The 22,921-nt window shown below is 45.0% G+C and overlaps 1 protein-coding gene across 2 annotated transcripts in view; it reads right to left on the bottom strand.

Moving 5' to 3' along the window:
- Positions 1–15,694: 15,694 nt before the first annotated feature.
- Positions 15,695–22,921, bottom strand: part of SCARA3 (scavenger receptor class A member 3) — a 50,125-nt gene continuing 42,898 nt past the window's right edge. For both annotated transcript variants that reach the window (XM_061625890.1, XM_061625891.1), the window contains one exon: positions 15,695–21,315. In XM_061625890.1, coding sequence (XP_061481874.1) covers positions 20,876–21,315 — 440 coding nt within the window. In that variant the 3' untranslated portion in view covers positions 15,695–20,875. The remainder of the gene's footprint in view (positions 21,316–22,921) is intronic.

Here is a 22,921-nt window from a genome sequence, read left to right as displayed (position 1 = left end):
GGGGGTGGAGTTGGTGCGCACGCGCACAAGGTCTTGCTCCACTGGCTCTCCTGGGGCGCTTGGCAAGGGAGGGGTCTCTACGTGAGCGGGCAAATTTCCCGTGGGAATCAGAGAGTGGTTGGTTGTGTCTCCTCCCCCCAGATCTTCAGGAGCATCCTCCACATCTGACATCTCTCCCATCTGCAGAGCTGGGGGTGTGCCCTCGAACAGCTCCCCCCCGAGTCACTCTGCACCAGGAAGGGGCCCTGGGGCTCCCCCATCTCCTGATCCAGGTCCCCCTGGGTCAGCTGGGGCTTGACACCTCCGCTGCAAGACGACTCCCTGGCCCAGCCCTAGGCTGGGGGAAGGCTCTGCATGCAGATCTTATCGACAGGTGTTGATTCCAGCTGTGCACAGGGCCAGCTCCAGGTTTTTGTGGGCACCAGGGGCAAGAGCTGCATTGACAAGGGACCCCCCAATCCGAATGTTTACAAAATCATTCAAATGGAATTAAGAGCCTGTCATGGTGCTTCACATAAAAGTAGCAGACTGTAATAGACAAAGGAAGATAAAAACCACTCCATCAGTGTAACAAAGTTTGACTCATCCTTTCCTGGAACAGTTTCCATCTCAGCTGCTCATTAAAAGAACTTGTAACTAAGAACTTATACCTGAATTTGCTTATTTCCTCTTCCTTCCCAATACATTTTCCTTGGGTGTCATTTCCTTTCATATGGTAGCCCTTACTTACCCCTATCTTACCATCCCTGAGGGCAAAGACTCTGATTTGTAGTGATCTGTAATGATCAGTGATCTTTTTTTTGGGGGGGGTGACTTTGCATAAAGACTTTATATACATAAATGATGAGTGTTTGATTGAAGTATATGTCACTGCTGCCAATAGGATCGACTCCCAAAGACATTTTCATTTTGTTTTATGAAGCTTTTAACCACCACCCACATCTACAGAAGGGCTCAGGGGGAAGTCAAGGTTCTCTCTGCACCCCCATTTTACTCTCACAGGAGCCGTATGAGGGAGATAAATCATAGGCAGCCTTGCTGGGTCCATTTGAACGTTTGTGTGTGTGTGGATCCAACAGACAATATACCAATACTTTGATCTGTAGGATCAGCTACAAAGGTGGGCAAGAACTTAAGAAGTGCCTGCTGGATCAGGCTATGCATGTTCCCCTTGGAGAGATCACACACATAGTATGCTTGTGATCCTTTCCATGTTTTATTCAGAGGTCTCTGGGATTGCAATGAGATGAAAATGGAAATGAACTGCTTTCAAGTCGACCCTGACTTATGGCAACCCTATGAATAGGGTTTTTGTGGTAAATGGTATTCAGAGGGGGTTTACCATTGCCTCCCTCTGAGGCTAGTCCTCCCCAGCTGGCAAGGGCCTGCTCAGCTTGCCACAGCTGCACAAGCCAGCCCCTTCCTTGTCCGCAACTGCCAGCCGGGGGGCAACTGGGCTCCTTGGGACTATGCCGCTTGCCCACGGCTGCACAGGTGGCAGGGCATGTAACCCCTGAGCCACTCCCTTTGGGGGTGATCTTTAGCTGGCCCTAGACACCCAGGAGACACGAGCGGGGATTGGAACTCTATGACCCCATGCCAGTGAATCCACCACACTTTCCCAAGGTTCTCCTGCCTTGCTGGGATTGACAGCGCTTTCTTCAGCAGCCCTGCCTCAATCTTTGCTTTGATTAAAGTTGCCACACATTTAGGCCAACAATATGAACAAGATTTTGGCAAAAGAGGAGCTAGAGAAAAAAGATATCTGCTACAGAAGTGGTGGTGGTGGGGAAACCTCCCATGAAATGTCCTTTTAATTCTTGGGCAAGAATGTAAGCATTCCCCCCCTCCTTTTCCTCTGTGATTTAAATAGCATACCCATTGGCAAACTGCAGCTAGTTGGTCAGCAAATATCTAACACGTTTAAGAAAGGTCAGCAAATGATCAGCATATGTGTGACTTAACCACAAAAAGAAAACAATTGTGTTTTATAGTTTGTGCCTGCTTTCCATTATGGATCTCACCCCCTCCTTGCAATAACGTTTTAGGGTGCATCACAAGACAAGGGGCAAAATCTCTTTCTCTTTCTTCCTTTGGGTTCAGGCCCTGGATATGAAGGAGTTGCATACAAAAATGCAGGCATAAGTAACTCCAGGTGTTGTTGTTGTTATGTGCCTTCAAGTCGATTACGACTTACGGCAACCTTATGAATCAGCGACCTCCAAGAGCGTCTGTCATGAACTACCCTGTTCAGGTCTTGTAAGTTCAGGCCTGTGGCTTCCTTTGTGGACTCAATCCATCTCTTGTTTGGCCTTCCTCTTTTTCTACTCCCTTCTGGTTTTCCCAGCATTATTGTCTTTTCTAGTGAATCATGTCTTCTTATAATGTGTTCAAAATATGATAACCTCAGTATCATCATTTTAGCTTCTAGTGATAGTCCTGGTTTAATTTGTTCTAACACCCAATTATTTGTTTTTTTCGCAGTCCATGGTATGCGAAAAGCTCTCCTCCAACACCACATTTCAAATGAGTGGATTTTTCTCTTATCTGCTTTTTTCACAGTCCAACTTTCATATCCATACATAGAGATTGGGTATACCATGGCCTGAATTATCCTAACTTTAGTGTTCAGTGATACATCTTTGCATTTGAGGACCTTTTCTAGTTCACTCATAACTGCCCTCCCCAGTTCTAGCCTTCTTCTGATTTCTTGACTATTGTCTCCATTTTGATTAAGGACTGTGCCAAGGTATTGATAATGCTTGCAATTTTCACACCTCCTTTATCTTGGTCCAATCCCGCTTTCCGTATATGTTCAGCATATAGATTAAACAAATAGGGTGATAAAATACACCCCCGTCTCACACCCTTTCCGATGGGGAACCAATCGGTTTCTCCATATTCTGTCCTTACAGTAGCCTCTTGTCCAGAGTATAGGTTGCGCATCAGGACAATCAGATGCTGTGGCACCCCCATTTCTTTTAAAGCATTCCATAGTTTTTCATGATCTACACAATCAAAGGCTGCTGTAATCTATAAAACACAGGGTGATTTCCTTCTGAAATTCCTTGGTCCGTGCCATTATTCAACATATGTTTGCAATATGATCTCTGGTACCTCTTCCCTTTCTAAATCCAACTTGGATGTCTGGCATTTCTTGCTCCACATACGGTAAGAGACTTTGTTGTAGAATCTTGAGCATTACTTTGCTTGCATGGGATATTAAGGCAATAGTTCAATAATTACTGCATTCCCTGGGATCCCCTTTCTTTGGAATTGGGATGTATATTGAACTCTTCCAGTCTGTGGGCCATTGTTTTCTTTTCCATATTTGTTGACAGATTTTTGTCAACATTTGGACAAATTTCTTCCAAGTATTTTAAGAGCAGCTTTCACCTCACATTCTAAAATTTATGGTTCTTCATCATATGGTTCCTCTGTGAATGAATCTGTCATCCTGCCATCTCTTTCATAGAGTTCTTCAGTGTATTGCTTCCATCTTCCTTTCATTTCATCTCAGTCAGTCAGTGTGTTCCCCTGTTGATTATTCAACATCCCTACTCTTGGTTCAAATTTTCTTTTCATTTCTCTAATATTTTGGAATAGGGCTCTTGTTCTCCCCTTTTTGTGGTCCTCTTCAATTTCTATACAATAACCATTGTAATAGTTTTCTTTGTCCCTATGTACTAGTCGCTGTATTGTTGCATTTAGGGTTCTAACCATGTTTCTATCTCCTTTTGCTTTTGCTTTCCTTCTCTCTTTAACCATTTGAAGAGTTTCTTCAGTCATCCATTGAGGTCTTTCTTTCTCTCTTTTTAACTAGACGTATTGTCTTTTTGCATTCTTCCCTGATCACGTCTCTGACTTCACTCCATAGTTCTTCTGGTTCTCTGTCAACTAAGTTTAAAGCCTCAAACCTGTTCCTTGTTTGATCTTTATATTCTTCTGGGATGTTATTTAAATTGTATTTTGGCATTATGATTGCTTTGTTGTTCTTCTTTAGCTTTACTCTGATTTTCAATACAATCAGTTCATGATCTGTATCGCAATCTGCTCCTGGTCTTGCTTTTGCAGAAAGTATGGAACTTCTCCATCTTCTGCTACCAATTATATAATCAATTTGATTCCTTTATTGACCATTTGGTGATGTCCACGTGTACAGTCGTCTTTTTGGTTGCTCAAAAAATGTGTTCGCAATAAACAAATTATTGTCTTCACAGAATTAAATAAGTCTTTCTACTGTTTATTTTCTATCTCCTAATCACCATTTCTCCACAAATTGTAGTTCTTCTCTGTTCCCTACTTTTGCATTCCAGTCCCCCATGATTATCAGCACATCTTGTTTTGGTGTGTGATCAATTTCTTCCTGTACTTCTGAGTAAAATCTCTCAATTTCCTCTTCTGCATTTGAAGCGTAGACTTGGATGGTGGTTATGTTGATAGGTTTCCCATTAAATCCCGTTAACTCCAGGTGAACACTTGAGTAACCCAGGTGTCAGAATAAAGGCCAAACTAACTTCTTATATGGGAGACTTTTGCAGCGGGTTCCCAGTTCACCCCCACCCCTGCAAATGAAAAGCACGGGTGGGAAGAATATGGGGGGTGGGGGTTGAGTAGAAAAAGGCCTGTGTTTGTATATTTGTATAAATGTTTTTAAAGTTTTTAATTGTTGTAAACAGCCCAGAGAGCGTCGGCTATGGGGCGGTATACAAATGCAATAAATAAATAAATTGTGGGGAATGGGTTAAGTGCATGCCCTTCCACTCAAAACTGAAGCCTCCTGAGGCTACTTTTCAGTTAACCCCCCCCCCCGGTCACCACTAGCCTTTGTACATCACGTCTAGTATGTCCTTTAGGATTTCAAGGAATGCAGAAAAATCCTATACCTAGCAAGGACCTAGCAAGATGTTGTGCAGAAATCTGTGCAGTAAAATCCCCACTGGAGTAAAGCCGAGTGCATTGCTCTTCCCCTCCTTGCTGCCTCTCTGCTTCAAATTGCCCTCTCATGGCTGCGGTTCCCCACACTGGGTGCTCACAAGCAAACTCTGGAAATCTGCAAGGGGGGAGGCACGGAATGGGCTGGATATGAAGTTTGAAGATAAGAAACAGAGGACGAGGAAGGGCCGAACACTGCCTTGCCTGACTTTTGCGCTTAATTGCCCTGCTTGAACTGACTTGGTGAGTCCAAGGTCATTTTCAGAGAATAGCATTGGTTGATCGTCTTTCGGCCCCCTGGCAGCTGTGCTTTGGGGTGCCGCAGGGTACCATCTTGTCCCCCATGCTGTTTAACATCTATATGAAGCCCTTCGGAGTGGTCATCAGGAGCTTTGGGGCGAGGTGTCAGCAGTATGCTGATGATACCCAGCTCTATTTCTCTGTAACATCTGAATTGGGAGAGGCCATGCAAGCCCTGGACCAGTGCCTGGACTCAGTGGTGGGCTGGATGAGGGCCAATAAACTGAGTCTGAATCCTAGCAAGACGGAGGCGCTGTGGGTTGGTGGTTCCCAAGTTTGGATAATTGGTCAGTTGCTTGCTTTGGATGGGGTTGTACTCCCTCTGAAAGAGCAGGCCCGTAGTCTGGATGTGCTCCTGGATCCATCTTTGTCGCTAGAGGCCCAGGTGACCTCCGTAGATACGAGTGCCTTTTACCAGCTTCGGCTGGTAAGATAGCTGCGACCGTTTCTGGACCAGGATAGCCTGACCACTGTTGTCTACGCACTGGTCACCTCCAGGCTGGATTACTGTAATGCACTCTATGTGGGGCAGCCCTTGAGGTTGGTCCAGAAGCTGCAGCTGGTGCAAAATGCGGCAGCGAGACTGCTCACTGGAGCAGGGTATCGCCAACATGTCACCCCGCTACTGAAAGAACTGCACTGGCTGCCCATTTGCTACTGGGCCAAGTTGAAGGTTCTAGTTTTGGTGTACAAAGCCCTCTACAGCTCGAGACCAGGATACCTGAAAGACTGTCTTACCCCTTCTATACTCAGTCGATCACTGCACTCTGCAGGTGAGGGCCTCCTGCAGATACCATCTTATCAGGAGGTTTGTTCTGCACAACATAGGACATGGACCTTTAGTGTGGTGGCACCTAACCTGTGGAATTCCCTCCCCTTAAATATTAGACAGTGCCATCTCTTTTTGGCGCCTTCTGAAGACCTTCTTTCAAAAAGCCTTTTAAGTAGAGACCTTATCCCAGTCTGCATCTGTACTGGAATTGCTTTTAAGATATTTTTATAGCTTAAAAAAAATGTTTTAAAAGATGTTTTGTTTTTATATTTTTAAATTTTGTTTTTAAGATGTTGTAGAATGTTTTTAGTGTTTTGTTTGCTGCCCTGGGCTCCTTCTGGGAGGAAGGGGGGAATAATAATAATAATAATAATAATAATAATAATAATAATAATAATATTCTTGGCTGAAAAAGGACCCCCACAATGTTTGGTATGTGTTTATTTCCAGCCCCTTCACCCTAATTTAAAGCCCCTCTACCTGTCCTGGTGGCATCCCATCTGCGGACCCCCCCCCTTACAAGTGGTATGTTCCTGCCTTTCAGTATGTTAATCCTGCCTTTCCATCAGTAGGAAAGGCAGCCAATGATGATAATTATTTGGAAAAAAAACAAAATGCATATCATCATCATCATCATCATTTATTACGGTCATAGACCAGATAATACAAAAATACAAGATACAATATCACCATAAAAAAATGGAAATAACATGTTAATTAAAATTATCTAAAAAAATCATTTCAGCCTATTTAAAACTAAACAAATTGGCCTGAGTAAAACTCATTTTCAAAGATCATTTACCCATTTTTTCCTGCAAGGAATAGCGGCTGCACAGAATTTAGCGACTTTCTTTGTGATTAGTTGCTGTTGATCTCCAAGTAAGTACTCCAAGCAATTTTCCTCACTTCTACCGGTATGAGATCAAGGATGGGTTTAATTATCTGATTTCTAAGATCATGATAGTAAGGACAGCGTAACAACACATGGGCAATTGTTTCAACCTCATTGCCACTGCAAGGACATTTCCTATCACAGTATGGAATTTTATTAAATCTACCATCTAAAAGCATTGATGGTAGGATGTTCATTCTTGCGAGGGTAAATGCCCTGCGGTAACTGGGAATAGTGAGGTGGGACAAATATGGCATTGGAATTAGTGGTCTTAAGTTATGCCTATGTTTTCTAACTTGTATTAAATAATGTTGGTAGTCTATATCTTTAATTCTTTGTAAAATGTTCCTCTTAGCTTTTAAGTAGCCCATTTCTTGAATCACAGAGATAGAAAAACCCAGATTCAGAATTTTATCCATTATCAGCTTCTCCCAGGGGGATTGAAAATTATCTCCCAAGATATGTGGAGAAAGCCCAATGGGGTCAAATTTCAATTTCAACCAGGTGGTGATTCTCAGCTTAGATTCTATAGTTGGTAGACCTGCCTCAAGTCTGAGAATAAAACTAGGGATACAACTAGGGACCGCGAAGATAGTTCTCAAAAAGGAGTTTTGTATCGATTCCAAAGCAGAAAAGTTCTCATAAGTACTAACTTGTGCCCCATAGAGTAATTGTGGGATTACTTTTGCAGTAAATACTTTACTGGAATAAAAAGTTGGCCGCCTTTGTTGAAAAAATATGATAGAAGAGCTTTCAGCGGTTTTTTTGCATTCCAAACCGTTGCCTTTATCTGCATTTGCCATGATCCAGTCGATTGGAATGTTAAACCTAAGTACCTAACAATATTTACTTGTTCAATTGAGTGTCCGTTAATTTGCCAGCGATGTTTCGGTCTTTTTTTTTAAAATATTAAAACCTTAGTTTTCTCATAATTGATTGATAACAACTCCTTCGAACAGAATGCGGCCAAAGTTGCTAAAAGGCATCTGAGACCAATTGGGGTTCTTGCCAATAAAACTATGTCGTCGGCATACAGAAGTATGGATCTAGGATTGCCAGCTAGTATCGGGGCATGGGAGGAGATGGTAGCCAAGCAATCTACTATTCCATTAATATATATGTTAAATAGTAGTGGAGCTAAAACACATCCCTGTTTAACCCCTTTAAACGTGGGGATGTGATTTGATAAATGCCCCTTGTTGTTACACCTAACCTGCAGGGATGTGTCCGCATATAATCCCCGTATCAATAGTAGCAACCTTTTGTCAATATCCATAGCGCTTAGTTTCTCCCAAAGTCTCTCTCAGGAGATAGAGTCAAACGCTGATTTTAAATCAATGAAAGCTGTATACATCATAGTAATGTAGTAATTGTAATGGCCGAGTATTTAGTTATTAGATGGTAAAGAACCAGGACCTGATCAATAGTTGAGCGTCCGGTCCTAAAACCTGCTTGTTCTTGGGCCAATAAATTCTTTTGCTCCACCCAGACATTCAATTTATCATACAGATGGGTCGCATAAAGTTTACTAATTATATTCAGTAGACTTACTGGTCTATAATTGGCTGGGTCAGTATGAGAACCTTTTTTATATAACGGAATTATTATTGCAAGCCCCCACTCTTTAGGGATTTGCATTGAGTTGTTAATATAAGTAAAAAGGGCAGCTAGCAGAGGGGCCCAAAATAATTTTCCCAGATAGCTGGAGCAATATGGCAATCTAGGTTGAGTGAAGGCTTTGGCCAGTTGTACGATACAAGTCTCCAGAATAAAGTAGGATTTTTTAACTTGGAAGCATGTAATAAGCGTAGCCAAATTTTATTCAATTCTATTTTCTTTTTCCTTTTAAGCAAATCCTTATATTGCTTCCTTGCCGTACAATAAATTGATAGATGTTCAAATGATCTATTTACTTTATAAGCTTTGTATGTTGATATTAACTGTTTTTTATTGTCACGGCATTCTTGGTCAAACCATGATTTTGAATTTTTGGGGGCACTTTTCCTGTTACGGTTGGAAATTACTAGAAGAGATTTTTGAAGAGAAGCTACTAGTTGTTGGAAGTAGGGAAATGGATCCTCAGTATAAGCTGCTGCAATAATTAAATCTTTTATCACTAAGATATCTGGGGAGTTTAACCGTACATTTATTTCTTTTTCTACTTTAGGTATCCATCTCACCCTTCCCGGTCGAATGTCTACCTCTGTTTTAGTAAAGGTCTGATATCCTAGTAATAAGGGTATTACGCTGCAGTTTAGTACAATGTTTAAAGGACGGTGGTCGCTCTCCGGGCGATCCTCCACTTTGAAACTGTCCACTAAATGAAACAGCTCCTGTTATACAAAGGCTAGGTCGATTTGAGATGCTCCTCTTGATGAAAGGTAAGTAAATTCCCCTTCTAAGTCCCCACAGATACAACCGTTTAAAAGTATTAAATTTAGTTTAGTTAGCTTTTGCATCAAATAAATGCCAGTATAGTTTAGGCCATTATCTCTCGATTGTCTTGTGGGGATACTGAGAAGACCTTCTATCGGGGGAGCAATCATTTGACATTTAGTATATAAAGCAACATCAGACGAGCCTAATCTAGCATTAAAATCTCCAGCAACTATAATAATAATAATAATAATAATAATAAATTTAATTTATGTGTCGCCTATCTGGCCATTGGCCACTCTAGGCGACGTACATGTAAATAATTAGAACACAATACAATAAAATACAATAATACAATGTAAAAACAATACAGTAGCAGAACAATACTAGTACAGGGTTAGAGGCATTTCAGTCATAACAGTTAACCCTCCCCGGAAATCCCAAAGGCCTGTTGAAAGAGCCAGGTCTTTAAGGCTTTACGGAATACTATCAGTGAGGCTTCCGGATATATTGCAGTTAGGTTCTCTAAATAACCTTCCAAGCTTACTACTTTATCAATGACTGCTTTTTTTTCTTGACTCGGAGGTAAGTATACATTGACAAGCAGTAAGGAATAGCAAGGAGGTTTTATAATTATAGCTACAGCTAAATTTGGCAAGGGTTCAAGCTTTACAATTTGTGCGTTAATTTTAGTTGATACAAATATACAATTACCACCTTTTGGACGACCACCTCTGGTATTTTGGCTGGCATCTAAATGGAAAGGAGCGTAACCATCTAGATATAGCTCACCCATTACCCAGGTTTCTTGTAAAAAAATAATATCAAATTGTGCTAGAAAAGCAGTGGTATATGGATCTAAGTCTTTGTTCTTCCACCCTGCTATATTCCAAGAGACGAGCTTTAATTGATGTAAGTTTGGGGAAGGACTTTGTCAAGTTTTGGCAGGCCGAAGATCAGATAGATCCCCAGGTGATATTTTTCCCCCGGTCTTCAATTGCAGGGGGTGCATAGTGCAAGATTGTTCCAAGGAGCTAGTCATTACTGAAATTTGCATGCTCGATTTTTGTCTGGAATTCCCCCCTGTTAATATTTCGCAAGACTCCTTGATCTCTTTTTCAGTGTAATACGGTACAAGTGGGTTTGATGTTTCTGTAGACTCTACATTTGATCGTCTGTTCGAACTACTATTACAGGAATCGTTGGTTTGCCCCCCCCCTTTTTTTTAGGGTAGTCAGTAATTTTTCGAGATTAGCCAAAATTTCCAATTGTGCTTCTATTGAAAGTGCAGTATACGATTCCAGTAGGTGTTGTTCCTCTGGGATGTAAAACATTCCTTCCTCATTTGGAGCGGCCATAGAGTTATTTCTTTCATGAGTTTCTTGTGTCTTCTCAGTATTTATAGTTACATCCTCAGAAGTCACCATCTGAGAGGCCTGTTTCCTTGTCTCCACCATCGATTCTGAAGGTCGCAATTTAATTCCATTTAAAACCGGTGCTAATAAGCTTTGCATCGGAGCAACATTTTCAAAAACCCTATAGCACCTTAGGTTCTGCGATAGGAGTAGATTTCTACTTTCATACAGAAGACTAGCTATTTTTGAAGACTAGCTATTTTTTTATCATGAAACGTGACTATAGCTCTTGCTTCCACATAATTATAAAAAAGATATTCTATCGAAGCAACATCCATACACCAATCTATTTCAGGTATAGTATGTTCAATTATGGATTGGAAGTGCTTCCTTTGTTGGAGTTGAGTTAGAGCTCCTTTGGGCTTAGGATAGTTTTTTATAGCCACTTTCACATTGCTTAATAATAATAATATTCTTGGCTGAAACAGGACCCCCACAATGTTTGGTATGTGTTTATTTCCAGCCCCTTCACCCTAATTTAAAGCGCCTCTACCTGTCCTGGTGGCATCCCATCTGCAGACCCCCCCCTTACAAGTGGTGGTGGTGCCAATATTGTTATTGTTCCAGCACTAGATTAAGACCTATTTATGTGTCCAGGTATTCTAAGCAGTGGTGGCTGGTGGCGCCTTGTCAGTGGGGCAGTTCAATCCACTCCAGGTTTCAGTCCAAATTTTAGTCCACATTTGGACTAAAACCTGGAGTGGATTCCACTGCCCCACTGACATGGAGCCAGCCACCACCACTGCTTGAAATGCGTGGACACATAAATAGGTCTTAATCTAGTGCTGGAACGATAACAATATTGGCACCAGCAACAGTTTTAAGTGTTGTAAGATGAATATTGTTTAACCTGCTCTATTTCTAGCTACCCTTATTTGTTTGGTGGTGTCTTAGGGTGTGTGGTATTGCTGGTTATTTTGTGATGTGTTTGGTTGTCTTGTCTTTTTAAATGTTCTGTACCTCACCCTGGTATCTGAATTAGGAACACAGAAAGCTGCCTTATGTGGAGACTGCATACATACCGGACATTTAAAGCACATGGCTTCCCCCAAAGAATCCTGGGAACTGTAGTTTACTCTTCACAGAGCCACAATTCCCAGCACCCTTAATGAACTATAATTTCCAGAATTCTTGGAGGGGAACCATAATGCATGGTATTTACACACAGCCCAAGTCATAGTACTGGTCTATTTAAGTCAGGATTTTTGACTCTACCCTTACCTCTCCAGGGTTTCAGGCAAGAGTCCTTCTCAGCCCCACTTGTAGCTGCCAATGATTGCACCTGGGACCTGCAGATGAACCAGATGCTCTATGACTGAGCTGCGGCCCTGCCCACAAATGCTGAGTGCAGGTTATAAATACTTCCCACAAATAAAATGAAACAATAAATGAATCCCAGGGTTCGCTTGGCAGTCCACTCTTGGCTAGCTTTTATAAACTTCCTTGCAGTATTTGGTCAGTTTCCCACTGAAATGGAATGGTGCAGCCTGATGCTGTGCAGGTTTACTTAGAAGGTAATTCCCATTCATTTCAGTGGGATTTACTCCCTGGTAAATGTGTGCAGGAGAGCCAGTGTGGCGTAGTGGTTAGAGTGTTGGACTACAACCTGGGAGAGCAGGGTTCATAGAATCAAAGAATCATAGACGAGTTGGAAGGGGCCTACAAGGCCATCGAGTCCAACCCCCTGCTCAGTGCAGGAATCCAAATCAAAGCATTCCCGACAGATGGCTGTCCAGCTGCCTCTTGAAGGCCTCCAGTGTCGAATCCCCACCCAGCCATGAAGCTCTCTGGGTGACCTTGGGCCAGTCACTGCCTCTCAGCCTCAGAGGAAGGCAATGGTGAACCCCCTCTGAATACCGCTTACCATGGAAACCCTATTCGGAGGGTCGCCATAAGTCGGGATGGACTTGAAGGCAGTCCAGTTCTATTTTTCAAATGTGTGCAGGACTTCAGCCTCAGTCCTTCTTGGAAAACATCCTCAAGAAAGACCCAGCCTATTGTGAAATCACTCCTATTGTTGGAATCAGGTTTGTTTTTCTGCCCCCCCCCCCCATGAAACTTTTAGAATCCAGGGAAAGCAGAACGAATTTCCCGCTGGGCCATTCCCAGGCCAAAGAGGAAACTTGTCATATCTCGTGATGGTGTGATTTTATTGTGGGTCAAGCATGTAGCATATGCATCTCTAAAGCATTTCCTGATAAACACAAGTCCCCAATTTTCCACAGGATAAAGTGTTTGATTTTGTGCCCCCAAAACAACAGATTGGATACTAGCTGAAAAATGAGAATGATCCTGGATGAAGCCATATGTGAAAATAAGGCCATGTAGAGGCCATGCACAAACCACACATCCTCTGCTGCCCCTCGTTTTAAAAATTATTTCTGGGGAGGCATTTCAATCTTCTGTTTATGTTCTTGCAGAGCAGCCTTTGCCAACCTGGTGCCCTCCAGAGGATTTGGACTACAACTCCCTTCAGCCTCAGCCAGTGCGCATGCTCGCTCAGGCTGATCCGAGTTGTAGTCCAAAACCTCTGGAGGGCACCAGGTTGGCAAAGAATGGAGGAGCAGGAGAGGACTGTCAGTGGCTACAGAGTAATGCTGGCTATATGGAACCTCCAGGATCAGAGGCAGTTTATCCCTGAACACCAGTCACTGGGGAATATAACTGGGAAAGTGCTACATTCTGTACGTGGGCTTCCCAGAAGCATCTGTTTGGCCACTCTGGGAAACAGGGATGTGGCACTAAAGTGGCCGTTGGTCTGATCCAACAGGGCTTTTCGGGGAGTCCTTATGTTCTTAATCCTGATTCTAGGGTTGCCAACTTTATGTACTAGGTTCTGCTCCTATGCCATTATCAAGTGATAGTAACATAAGAAGAGCCTGGGGATCAGGCCAGTGGCCCATCTAGCCCAGCATCTGGTTCTCGCAGTGTCCAGAATCCCGCAAGCAATCCTGAGCACAGGAGCACTCTCCCCTCCTGCCATTGCCCGAAACTGGCATTCAGAAGCTGCCCCTTACCAGGGAGGAGAGTCTTTATCTGTATGCCATTAAAAGCTTCCGCTGCTGATTTCTGCATAGCCAGCAAATGTTGAAAGCGTACTGCCCCCCCCCGCCATTTGGCAACCCTTCCTGATTCAGAGCCACTGCTGCTGCCTGCCCTTATTCCTGCTCGAGAGAAAAAGGCAAGACGCACCTTCTCTTCTCATTGGCCTTTCCCCCTTCTAATCTGTATCTCTCCAAAGAGGTTTAGCTTATCATATTGGTGAAGAAATTTCCTTGGGTGAATGTTGAAGGCCCTCATGGGCAAGATTGGGGCTTTTTCTCTGGCTTTTAACTGCTGCATGACAAGTAGAAATCTAATAGGTGTAAGCTGCAGCAATGGGGGTTCACCTGTTGAAATTCTGCCGCAACACAATGGTTGAAGGGTGAAGTGCCCTTCCCGAGAAAAGCAGAGACCCTCCTACTTGCAGGAGCTCCTCTCCTTCCCTGTAGACAAGATGATCTTATTTATTTATTTATTACATTTCTACCCTGCCTTTCTTTTCATGATAGAAACCCAAGGCGGCTTCCATGTGGTTCCCAGGCGGTCTCCCATGCAGGCACTGACCAGACCTGACCCTGCTTAGCTTCAGCAGGGAGCTGGCCTCTTGTGCCTTTGGACCAGAGCCTGGGATCTTGATGGGATGAAGCCATCACATTTTTTCATGACAGGACATGTGTGTGTGTAGGCTCCTCCAACACACCTCTGTTGCTGGCTGAGATGATGCTTCACTGCTTCTCCAGTCAACTCAAATGGATCTCCAGATCTACAAGTGCTAGAGGTGTGAGAAAACATTCCCAAGATGCAGCCCCTCACTAAATGGATGGCAAATTCACCTCGTCAGCAACGCTGTGGACGTGTGAATGCCCCCCTAGCCCTGCAGGCCAGAAGCTGCTCCTTCCAGAATGCACTTCACCCATTGACCCTGCCCTGCGGCTTACATTGCCAGCCCAGCCCAGACCCTCAAAATGGCTGTCCACTCCACAGGAATTGGCATTCCTCTGAGGAAGAAAAAACATTGGCCACCCAAGTTTTTCTGGTTTTTCCCCCTACATCAGCTTTCCATCTAGGAAGAACCGAGTGGCTCTTGGGGAGCTGTTCACCAGATTCTCCTAGCTGGGAGTCCATCAAGAAGGCACCTGAAAGCTGGTTTGGTGGCACATCTGTGGAACGGAAGAGCCAACTTTTCTATGTGGAAATAATGTGGATTTGCAGTTAGGGATCATTAGCATATGGCCTGCTGGCTTGGACACTCTGGGAGCTGGCATACATCTTTGTAAACACGGAGGACGCTGAAACAGACCTCTCCCTTTTGGTTCCCCCTACCGCACCAATCCAACCCACATTTTAAGACCCCCATTCCATGGGTGTCACTGGGGATGGAATCATTTCCAGTCTGCCAACTGGTAAATGAAGGAGACAATTAGTCTTAGACCAAGTGAGGTGGCAATTAGAAGGGTGCATCTCTGAGGGTGTGAAGACTGTGCGTTGTCCAGGTTACAGAAGTACAGTTAACCTCCACAAGTCATGATTTCCCAGCAGGCTTAAGCCATAGTCCATCGCTGGCTTTCTGTTTTCTGTTAAATAAGCAGTGACCACAGACAGGAAGAGAATCATACGTAGGGGAGCTTTGTGGGAACCTAGAATTTGCACCTAGCCACCCTTTCTCAACCTGGTGTCCTCCAGATGTTTTGAATTACAGCTCTCATTGGCCCCAGCCAGGATGGCCGTGGTGGCTGAAGCTGATGGGAAACTGTGGTTCAAAACATCTGGAGGGTATCAGGCTGCTCTAACTGCACGGATGGAGCCTGTGGCAAAGAAGCTGGCAGAGGCGGCTGGTGGCTCCAGGTTAGTGAGGCAGAGGAGTCTGCTCCAGGTTTTGTTCAAATTTTGAAGAAGCTGTCCAAGGTACTGACGCTTGAAAATTTAGACAAAAACCTGGAGCAGATTCCACTGCCCCACTGACATGGAGCCGCCAGCCACCACTGGAAGTTGGTGTGGACCGCTAGCATCAATGGGGGATAATGGGGGTGAGTGAGTAGGGAGGCTGAATGGGATAAAGAGCAAGCAAGAGGAAGTCTAACATAGAAGACACAGAAGAAGACAAAAACATGTTCAATGCTGCCCTGGAGTACACAACTAGGTTCAAAATGCTTATGTCACAGGAGGATAAATTTCAATTGAACATTACAGGAGAAATATCTTGACCGTTAATACCAGTTTGACAGTGGAACCAATCACCTAGAAGTGTGGTGGGTTCTATCCCACTAGGGAGTCTTCAAACAGAGGCTGGTATAGTTACCTGTTGGGGATTCTCTAGCTCTGGATGTTCTGCATCGAAGGGGTTGGACTAGATGGCCTTACAAGGGCTGCTTCCAACTCTGATTCTATGTAGAGGGCAAGGCCTGAGATGTTCCTGCCTTTCAGTATGTTAATCCTGCCTTTCCATCAGTAGGAAAGGCAGCCAATGATGATAATTATTTGGAAAAAAAACAAAATGCATAAATGGCATGGCAGCCAGCAAAGTGGAAAATCAAAGCAAGATCAATAAAACATAAAAGAATAACAGTCAACAGCAGTGCAGAATAAAAATAACCGCAATAGAAAAACACACCCAACAAGCCAGAGACCTTTAATCGCAACCCAGTTCAAGGCAGCCAAAACAAGTATTTTGACCAGGCATCCAAAAGCAAGTAAGAGAGCCATTCTATTTCTTGGCAGAGTCCAGGGCATGGGTGTCAACGCTGAAAAGGCCCTCCCTGCATACCCACCTGCCACACCCCTCAAATCATGAGTGGATGCTGAGTGAGACCACAGCTCAGGATCTTAGCCTGTCAGGAGGTACCTAAGTAGTTCATTGCAAGCCCAAGAAAGTGCTACAGGATCTGATCATATCAGTTGGTTTTTTTTAAAAAAAGTAGGCTCCTGTCAGCGTGTTTACTGCTGCATTCTGCACCTATTGAATTGTCTGAGCCTTTTTGAGGAAGCCCCAGTAGTGTGTGCCTTGCAGCTGAATGGAATGGAGAAATTAACGAGAACAGATGAAGAGGCCTCAATTGTACTCCTAAGGGATAAAAGCATGTTCTCAAACGTGTTGTGAGGGAGAAAACTTGCCAAAGAAAAATCTGATTATTTTAAAAATGGTGAAACATAACTCAGTGGGAGCAGGTGACTTTATTTTTTTCCTTTTTAAAGGAGGTCACACCTTTTACCTATGAATACAAAATGTGTATTTTTTTCATAGATCAAACTCATCATAAAGCCTTTAAAATAACTCTTTGAATGTAGACTATCAGCTGGGAGCTCTGCAACTCTTCCTCCTCTTGGTTTTGGGATGCTCCTCCCCTCCCACCTTCCCCAAGGAAGGCGGGTGGTTTCCCACACACTTGTACATTCAAGTCTTTATTGATCTAGGAATTATACATGTGATTGCCAATATATTTATACATTGATACCAGGGTTACACACCTGCAGGAGCCCTTATGACGCAAACCAGCTGCACCACGGACTGAACATAAGGCATGCACACCAATGGGCATGCAAACAGACACAACACACACACACACACACACGTGCACACACACAGTAGGAAGCACAGCAACTGACCGCCACAACACACACAGCTGACCCAGGTGGGGAGGTGCTACCTTTAGGACAAGGGGAACAGCAATATTTTGGAGGGTGTCAATGAAGAAACTTTCAAGTGAAAAGGCACACCCCACAATCCTTTGCATGGCCACAGAGGATGCAGTGAGGGCACCTTTTTGATGGGGGGGTGCATCCTTTTTGGGGGGCCAAACGCCTCATGCTGGCCCTGCAGGGGTCCTCCAACCCACTAAGCCCCTTCTTGGCTAGTGCTGGTATGGTTGCCCGCTGACCCTCCTCACCCAGGTCTTCCTGGAGTTGGGGGTGGGTGGGCATGGGGGTCAGCCCCTGAAATGGCAGTTTCACTGCTTTCCTCCCTGTGTGGAGAGGGGCGATGGTACACTTTCATTTATTCTGTGGATCAAGCCCAGAGGGGCCGAAAGAACTCTGGCGCCTCTCCTAAACATCTGGAACCGCCCTGTGGAGGGCCCATCATTGCCCAGTGGCGACAAGAGTACCTGCTCTACATGCAAAAGGCCCCCGGCTCAATCCCTGTTAGGATCTCCAGCAGGTTCTGGGAAACAGCCTTCACAGCCTGGAACACTGCTGCCAGTAAGAGGAGGCAAGTGTTCCAGATAGACAAATCCTCTTCCTGCCTGGTCTAAGGCAGCATCCTGTGCTGAATCAGACCATTGGTCCATCTATCCTGGTGCTGGCAGCAGCCCTTCAAGACTCCAGGCATATCCCTGAGATCCTTTAACTGAGATGCTGGGGAACAGGAAGGAACCTGCCTTACGCTGAGTCAGTCTACCTAGCTCAGCATTGTCTGCCCTGACTGGCAGAGGCTCTCCAGGATTTTATTTACTTATTTGCAGAGAAGCTAAATGAATTCTTTGCATCTGTCTTCACAGTGGAAGATATAGGGCAGAGGAAAGGGATTCTGAGGAACTGAGACAAATAGTGGTAACGAGACAGGAAGTCCTAGGCTTAATAGACAATATAAAAACTGACAAATCACCGGGCCCAGATGGCATCCACCCGAGAGTTCTCAAAGAACTCAAATGTGAAATTGCTGATCTGCTAACTAAAATATGTAACTTGTCCCTCGGGTCCTCCTCCGTGCCTGAGGACTGGAAAGTGGCAAATGTAACGCCAATCTTCAAAAAGGGATCCAAGGGGGATCCCGGAAATTACAGGCCAGTTAGCTTAACTTCTGTCCCTGGAAAACTGGTAGAAAGTATTATTAAAGCTAGATTAACTAAGCACATAGAAGAACAAGCCTTGTTGAAGCAGAGCCATCATGGCTTCTGCAAGGGAAAGTCCTGTCTCAGTAACCTATTAGAATTCTTCAAGAGTGTCAACAAGCATATAGATAGAGGTGATCCAGTGGGCATAGTGTACTTAGACTTTCAAAAAGCGTTTGACAAGGTACCTCACCAAAGACTTCTGAGGAAGCTTAGCAGTCATGGAATAAGAGGAGAGGTCCTCTTGTGGATAAGGGATTGGTTAAGAAGCAGAAAGCAGAGAGTAGGAATAAACGGACAGTTCTCCCAATGGAGGGCTGTAGAAAGTGGAGTCCCTCAAGGATCGGTATTGGGACCTGTACTTTTCAACTTGTTCATTAATGACCTAGAATTAGGAGTGAGCAGTGAAGTGGCCAAGTTTGCTGACGACACTAAATTGTTCAGGGTTGTTAAAACAAAAAGGGATTGCGAAGAGCTCCAAAAAGACCTCTCCAAACTGAGTGAATGGGCGGAAAAATGGCAAATGCAATTCAATATAAACAAGTGTAAAATTATGCATATTGGAGCAAAAAATCTGAATTTCACATATACGCTCATGGGGTCTGAACTGGCGGTGACCGACCAGGAGAGAGACCTCGGGGTTGTAGTGGACAGCATGATGAAAATATTGACCCAGCGTGCGGCAGATGTGAAAAAGGCAAATTCCATGCTAGGGATAATTAGGAAAGGTATTGAAAATAAAACAGCCGATATCATAATGCTGTTGTATAAATCTATGGTGCGGCCGCATTTGGAATACTGTGTACAGTTCTGGTTGCCTCATCTCAAAAAGGATATTATAGAGTTGGAAAAGGTTCAGAAGAGGATGGAGCGACTCCCTTATGAGGAAAGGTTGCAGCATTTGGGGCTTTTTAGTTTAGAGAAAAGGCGGGTCAGAGGAGACATGATAGAAGTATATAAAATTATGCATGGCATTGAGAAAGTGGACAGAGAAAAGTCTGCGGGAGATGCTTTAGCTGCGGATTTCCTGCTGTGAGCAGGGGGTTGGACTCGATGGCCTACAAGGCCCCTTCCAACTCTATGATTCTATGATTCTATGATTTTCTCCCTCTCTCATAATACTAGAACTCGTGGACATTCAAAGAAGCTGAATGTTGGAAGATTCAGGACAGACAAAAGGAAGTACTTCTTTACTCAGCGCATAGTTAAACTGTGGAATTTGCTCCCACAAGATGCAGTAATGGCCACCAGCTTGGATGGCTTTAAAAGAAGATTAGACAAATTCATGGAGGACAGGGCTATCAATGGCTACTAGCCGTGATGGCTGTGCTCTGCCACCCTAGTCAGAGGCAGCATGCTTCTGAAAACCAGTTGCCGGAAGCCTCAGGAGGGGAGAGTGTTCTTGCACTCGGGTCCTGCTTGCGGGCTTCCCCCAGGCACCTGGTTGGCCACTGTGAGAACAGGATGCGGATTAGATGGGCCACTGGCCTGATCCAGCAGGCTCTTCTTATGTTCTTATTATTAAACGTATGCTTTGCCCTTCCTCCAAAGCCTCTTCCAGCCCTCACTGGAGATATTGACAGGATTGAACGTGGGACCATCTGTATTGCAAAGCAGGTGCTTTGCCACTGATCCACGGCCACACCCAGTGATTGTTAAGGGATGTTTGTGCCACCAGCCATTCTCTGCCTGCCATAGCAACCTGCAACTAGAAATGTAGCAGCTGAAGCTTTTTTCTTGCCATGGAAACAAGTGACAGGGAGAGCTTCACCAGCTGACGTTGTGTGTGCCAGGCTGCTGTTAAAGACAAAGGAGCCGGGCCAGCGGAAAAGGTGGCAACCCTTGACACACATATATGCGTACACTGAAATCTACATATGTCAGATTTTCCCCTAAAAAATGTCATTGTGACATTCCCCTGCACAATGGCAGGTTCACCAAAGGAGTCTTCAGAAGGGGCGACAGCCAGAGCTGGTGATTTATTTTGGATTTCAACCTTGATGACTGTCTTGGGGGGAAGGGGTGAGAGGACAAAGAAGGCGCTTGATACCAGGCGGGTGAAGGGAGGCAGCAGCTGCAACTCTTTTGCCTCTGAAGTCTCCCCGTTGCAGGAAATTTGGGGACTCCTCTAAGCTGCTAAAAATGGGACCCGACAGTGCAGAATAAATGAGGGCAGGAGCTGGTCTGGGGACTGCTACTCTCAGCACTTTCTGGGGGGTGGGAAGGGGACAGGTGCCTGCAGTAGAAGAGGCCCTGCCCACCTACTCACATCTGGCACATCCACCACTGTCCCCTTTGTGGGGGACAAAGGAGTAGCTCACATTCCCGGGGGCCCTGGGGGCCCTGGTAACCCCGGCTGACCACGTATCCCAGGGTCCCCTTTTTGCCCAACCTGCCCAGGAGGACCTAGTGCTCCATTTTGCCCTGGGATGCCTGGCCTCCCCTGGCGGCCAGGAGGGCCCACTGGCCCCGGCGCCCCTTCAGGCCCTGTAGGCCCTACGTCCCCCTTTGGGCCTGCCTGCCCTTTGGCACCACCTTGTCCAAAGCTGCCCTTGGTCCCCTTGAATCCAGGGAGGCCTTTTGCGCCCGTGGAGCCTCTCTCGCCTGGAGGACCTGGGCTGCCCACGGAGCCTTGGGACCCCTTCAGCCCAGGAGGGCCCATACTTCCAGCGTCGCCTTTCTGGCCTCTGCCGCCATTCGGCCCTTTTATGCCAACGTCTCCTCTGAATCCTCTAGGGCCTGGGGAGCCAGGAATGCCTGGGGGAGGGAGAGAAAACAGAGCAATGACCAACAACAGGAAAGAGTGCAATGACAATACGCAGGGCTGCATGCATTTGAAGGTCGGGCTGGATCACGCAGGAAGAAAAGGTGGCTGCCAAGAGCAGCACAGCTCATGGGGTGCCCATCCGATCAGAAGCCAGGCATGTGGTTTGGGCTCCCACACGGCTTGTCCCGTCCTTTGCGGCTTCACAAAGCACTCGGGTTGCACCACCCGGTTGCGTGGCGCCGCCCTTCATTCACCGACTTTTGCTTAGGGCAGTGAAAATGCTTGCACCATCCCTGTGCGTCTCTGATTGGCACAGCTGGTACAAAACTGGCATTGGTTCTTGGAGGAGGGTGCTAACAGTGAAATTACAGAGGCTGGGTTTGTCTTCCGATGTTATATTGGCTTTAGGATATGCTAAGGCCAGAGCAGTTATAAAGCAGCATATTTGGGACATTGAACTCCAAGAACATTTAGGGTTGGCTTTACCCACGTTACCCAGATTTTAGGGATAACATGGCGGCATTTGCACCTACAAATTATCTAATAAAACTGACTATCCCTAAACATAGGAAAACTTTTACGCTAGTCAAGTTCAGTGTTTTACCTTCCGCTTTTCTGGAAAGCAGATTTAAGAGACTGCCTGTGCCCTTGTGGTTCAGGAGAGGTGGAGACAATTGCCTATGTGTTATTCCATCGCTATTATTATTATTGTTGTTGTTATTTGATTTATATCCTGCCCTTCCTCCCAGCGGGAGCCCATTTTTATCATTATCTTTTTATCGTGATTTCAGAGCTATTTTTATTCCTCTAATACTAAAAAAAACTCCTGAAAGATTGGACATTTTATCTCGAGTAACTGTTGTCCGACCGGACCCCCCCCGGGTCACTGTGAAACTGGCCAGCTTCCTTGCAGCTGCAATTGACTGTCAGAAATTATTAAATAATCTCTTAATTTTAATGTTTAATATTTTTATGCTTTACAAGGAAATCTCATGTTGTGGTTTGCTTGGTTTTATTATATACAGGAGTTATATTATTTTACTTTCCCCCCATATCTCACTTGTGCATTCTGTATGGACTGGTCTTTGACAGGAATAAATAATCAATCAAAATCTATCTTTTGGTGACTGTTTGAGGGTTTGGGGGCTGTGAAGGCAACCTTCTCCAAAACTAGTCTGTATGTGTGTGATTGAAGGGCTGGGGCGCCGCTGGCCATACCATTAGGTAGAGTGAGGCAGCTCCCTTAGGCCGTAGATGCTGAGGATGGACAGGAGAAGTGAGGTGTTGGAGGACAGAGCGCTCTCTCTCTGTGTGTGTGCACTAGGAGGCATGCCCTCTGCCCCCTATGCTAGTGGTGGAGGATGCTGACCTATCGCCAGTACTGAAGTCAGATCCAACTGCAAGTCCAGTTGGCTTCACGAGACAGAATGGGGTAGGTGTGCCATCTTGTCCTTGCCTCGGGCAGCAACCAACATTTCTTAGGCTGGCTCTGGAAGAATGTCCATAAAAGCAGAAGACGACTGAACAAGGACATTGGCAAGACTGAAGGTTTGCTCTGGCAGGGCTAACAGAAGCCATCACCATTGCATACTAGCA

This window comes from Rhineura floridana, chromosome 4 (assembly GCF_030035675.1).
Source record: "Rhineura floridana isolate rRhiFlo1 chromosome 4, rRhiFlo1.hap2, whole genome shotgun sequence".
In the NCBI taxonomy this organism is placed as follows: domain Eukaryota; kingdom Metazoa; phylum Chordata; class Lepidosauria; order Squamata; family Rhineuridae; genus Rhineura; species Rhineura floridana.
The sequence above is the reverse complement of the archived record's forward strand: the minus strand, read 5'-3'. Positions and strand labels throughout refer to the sequence as shown.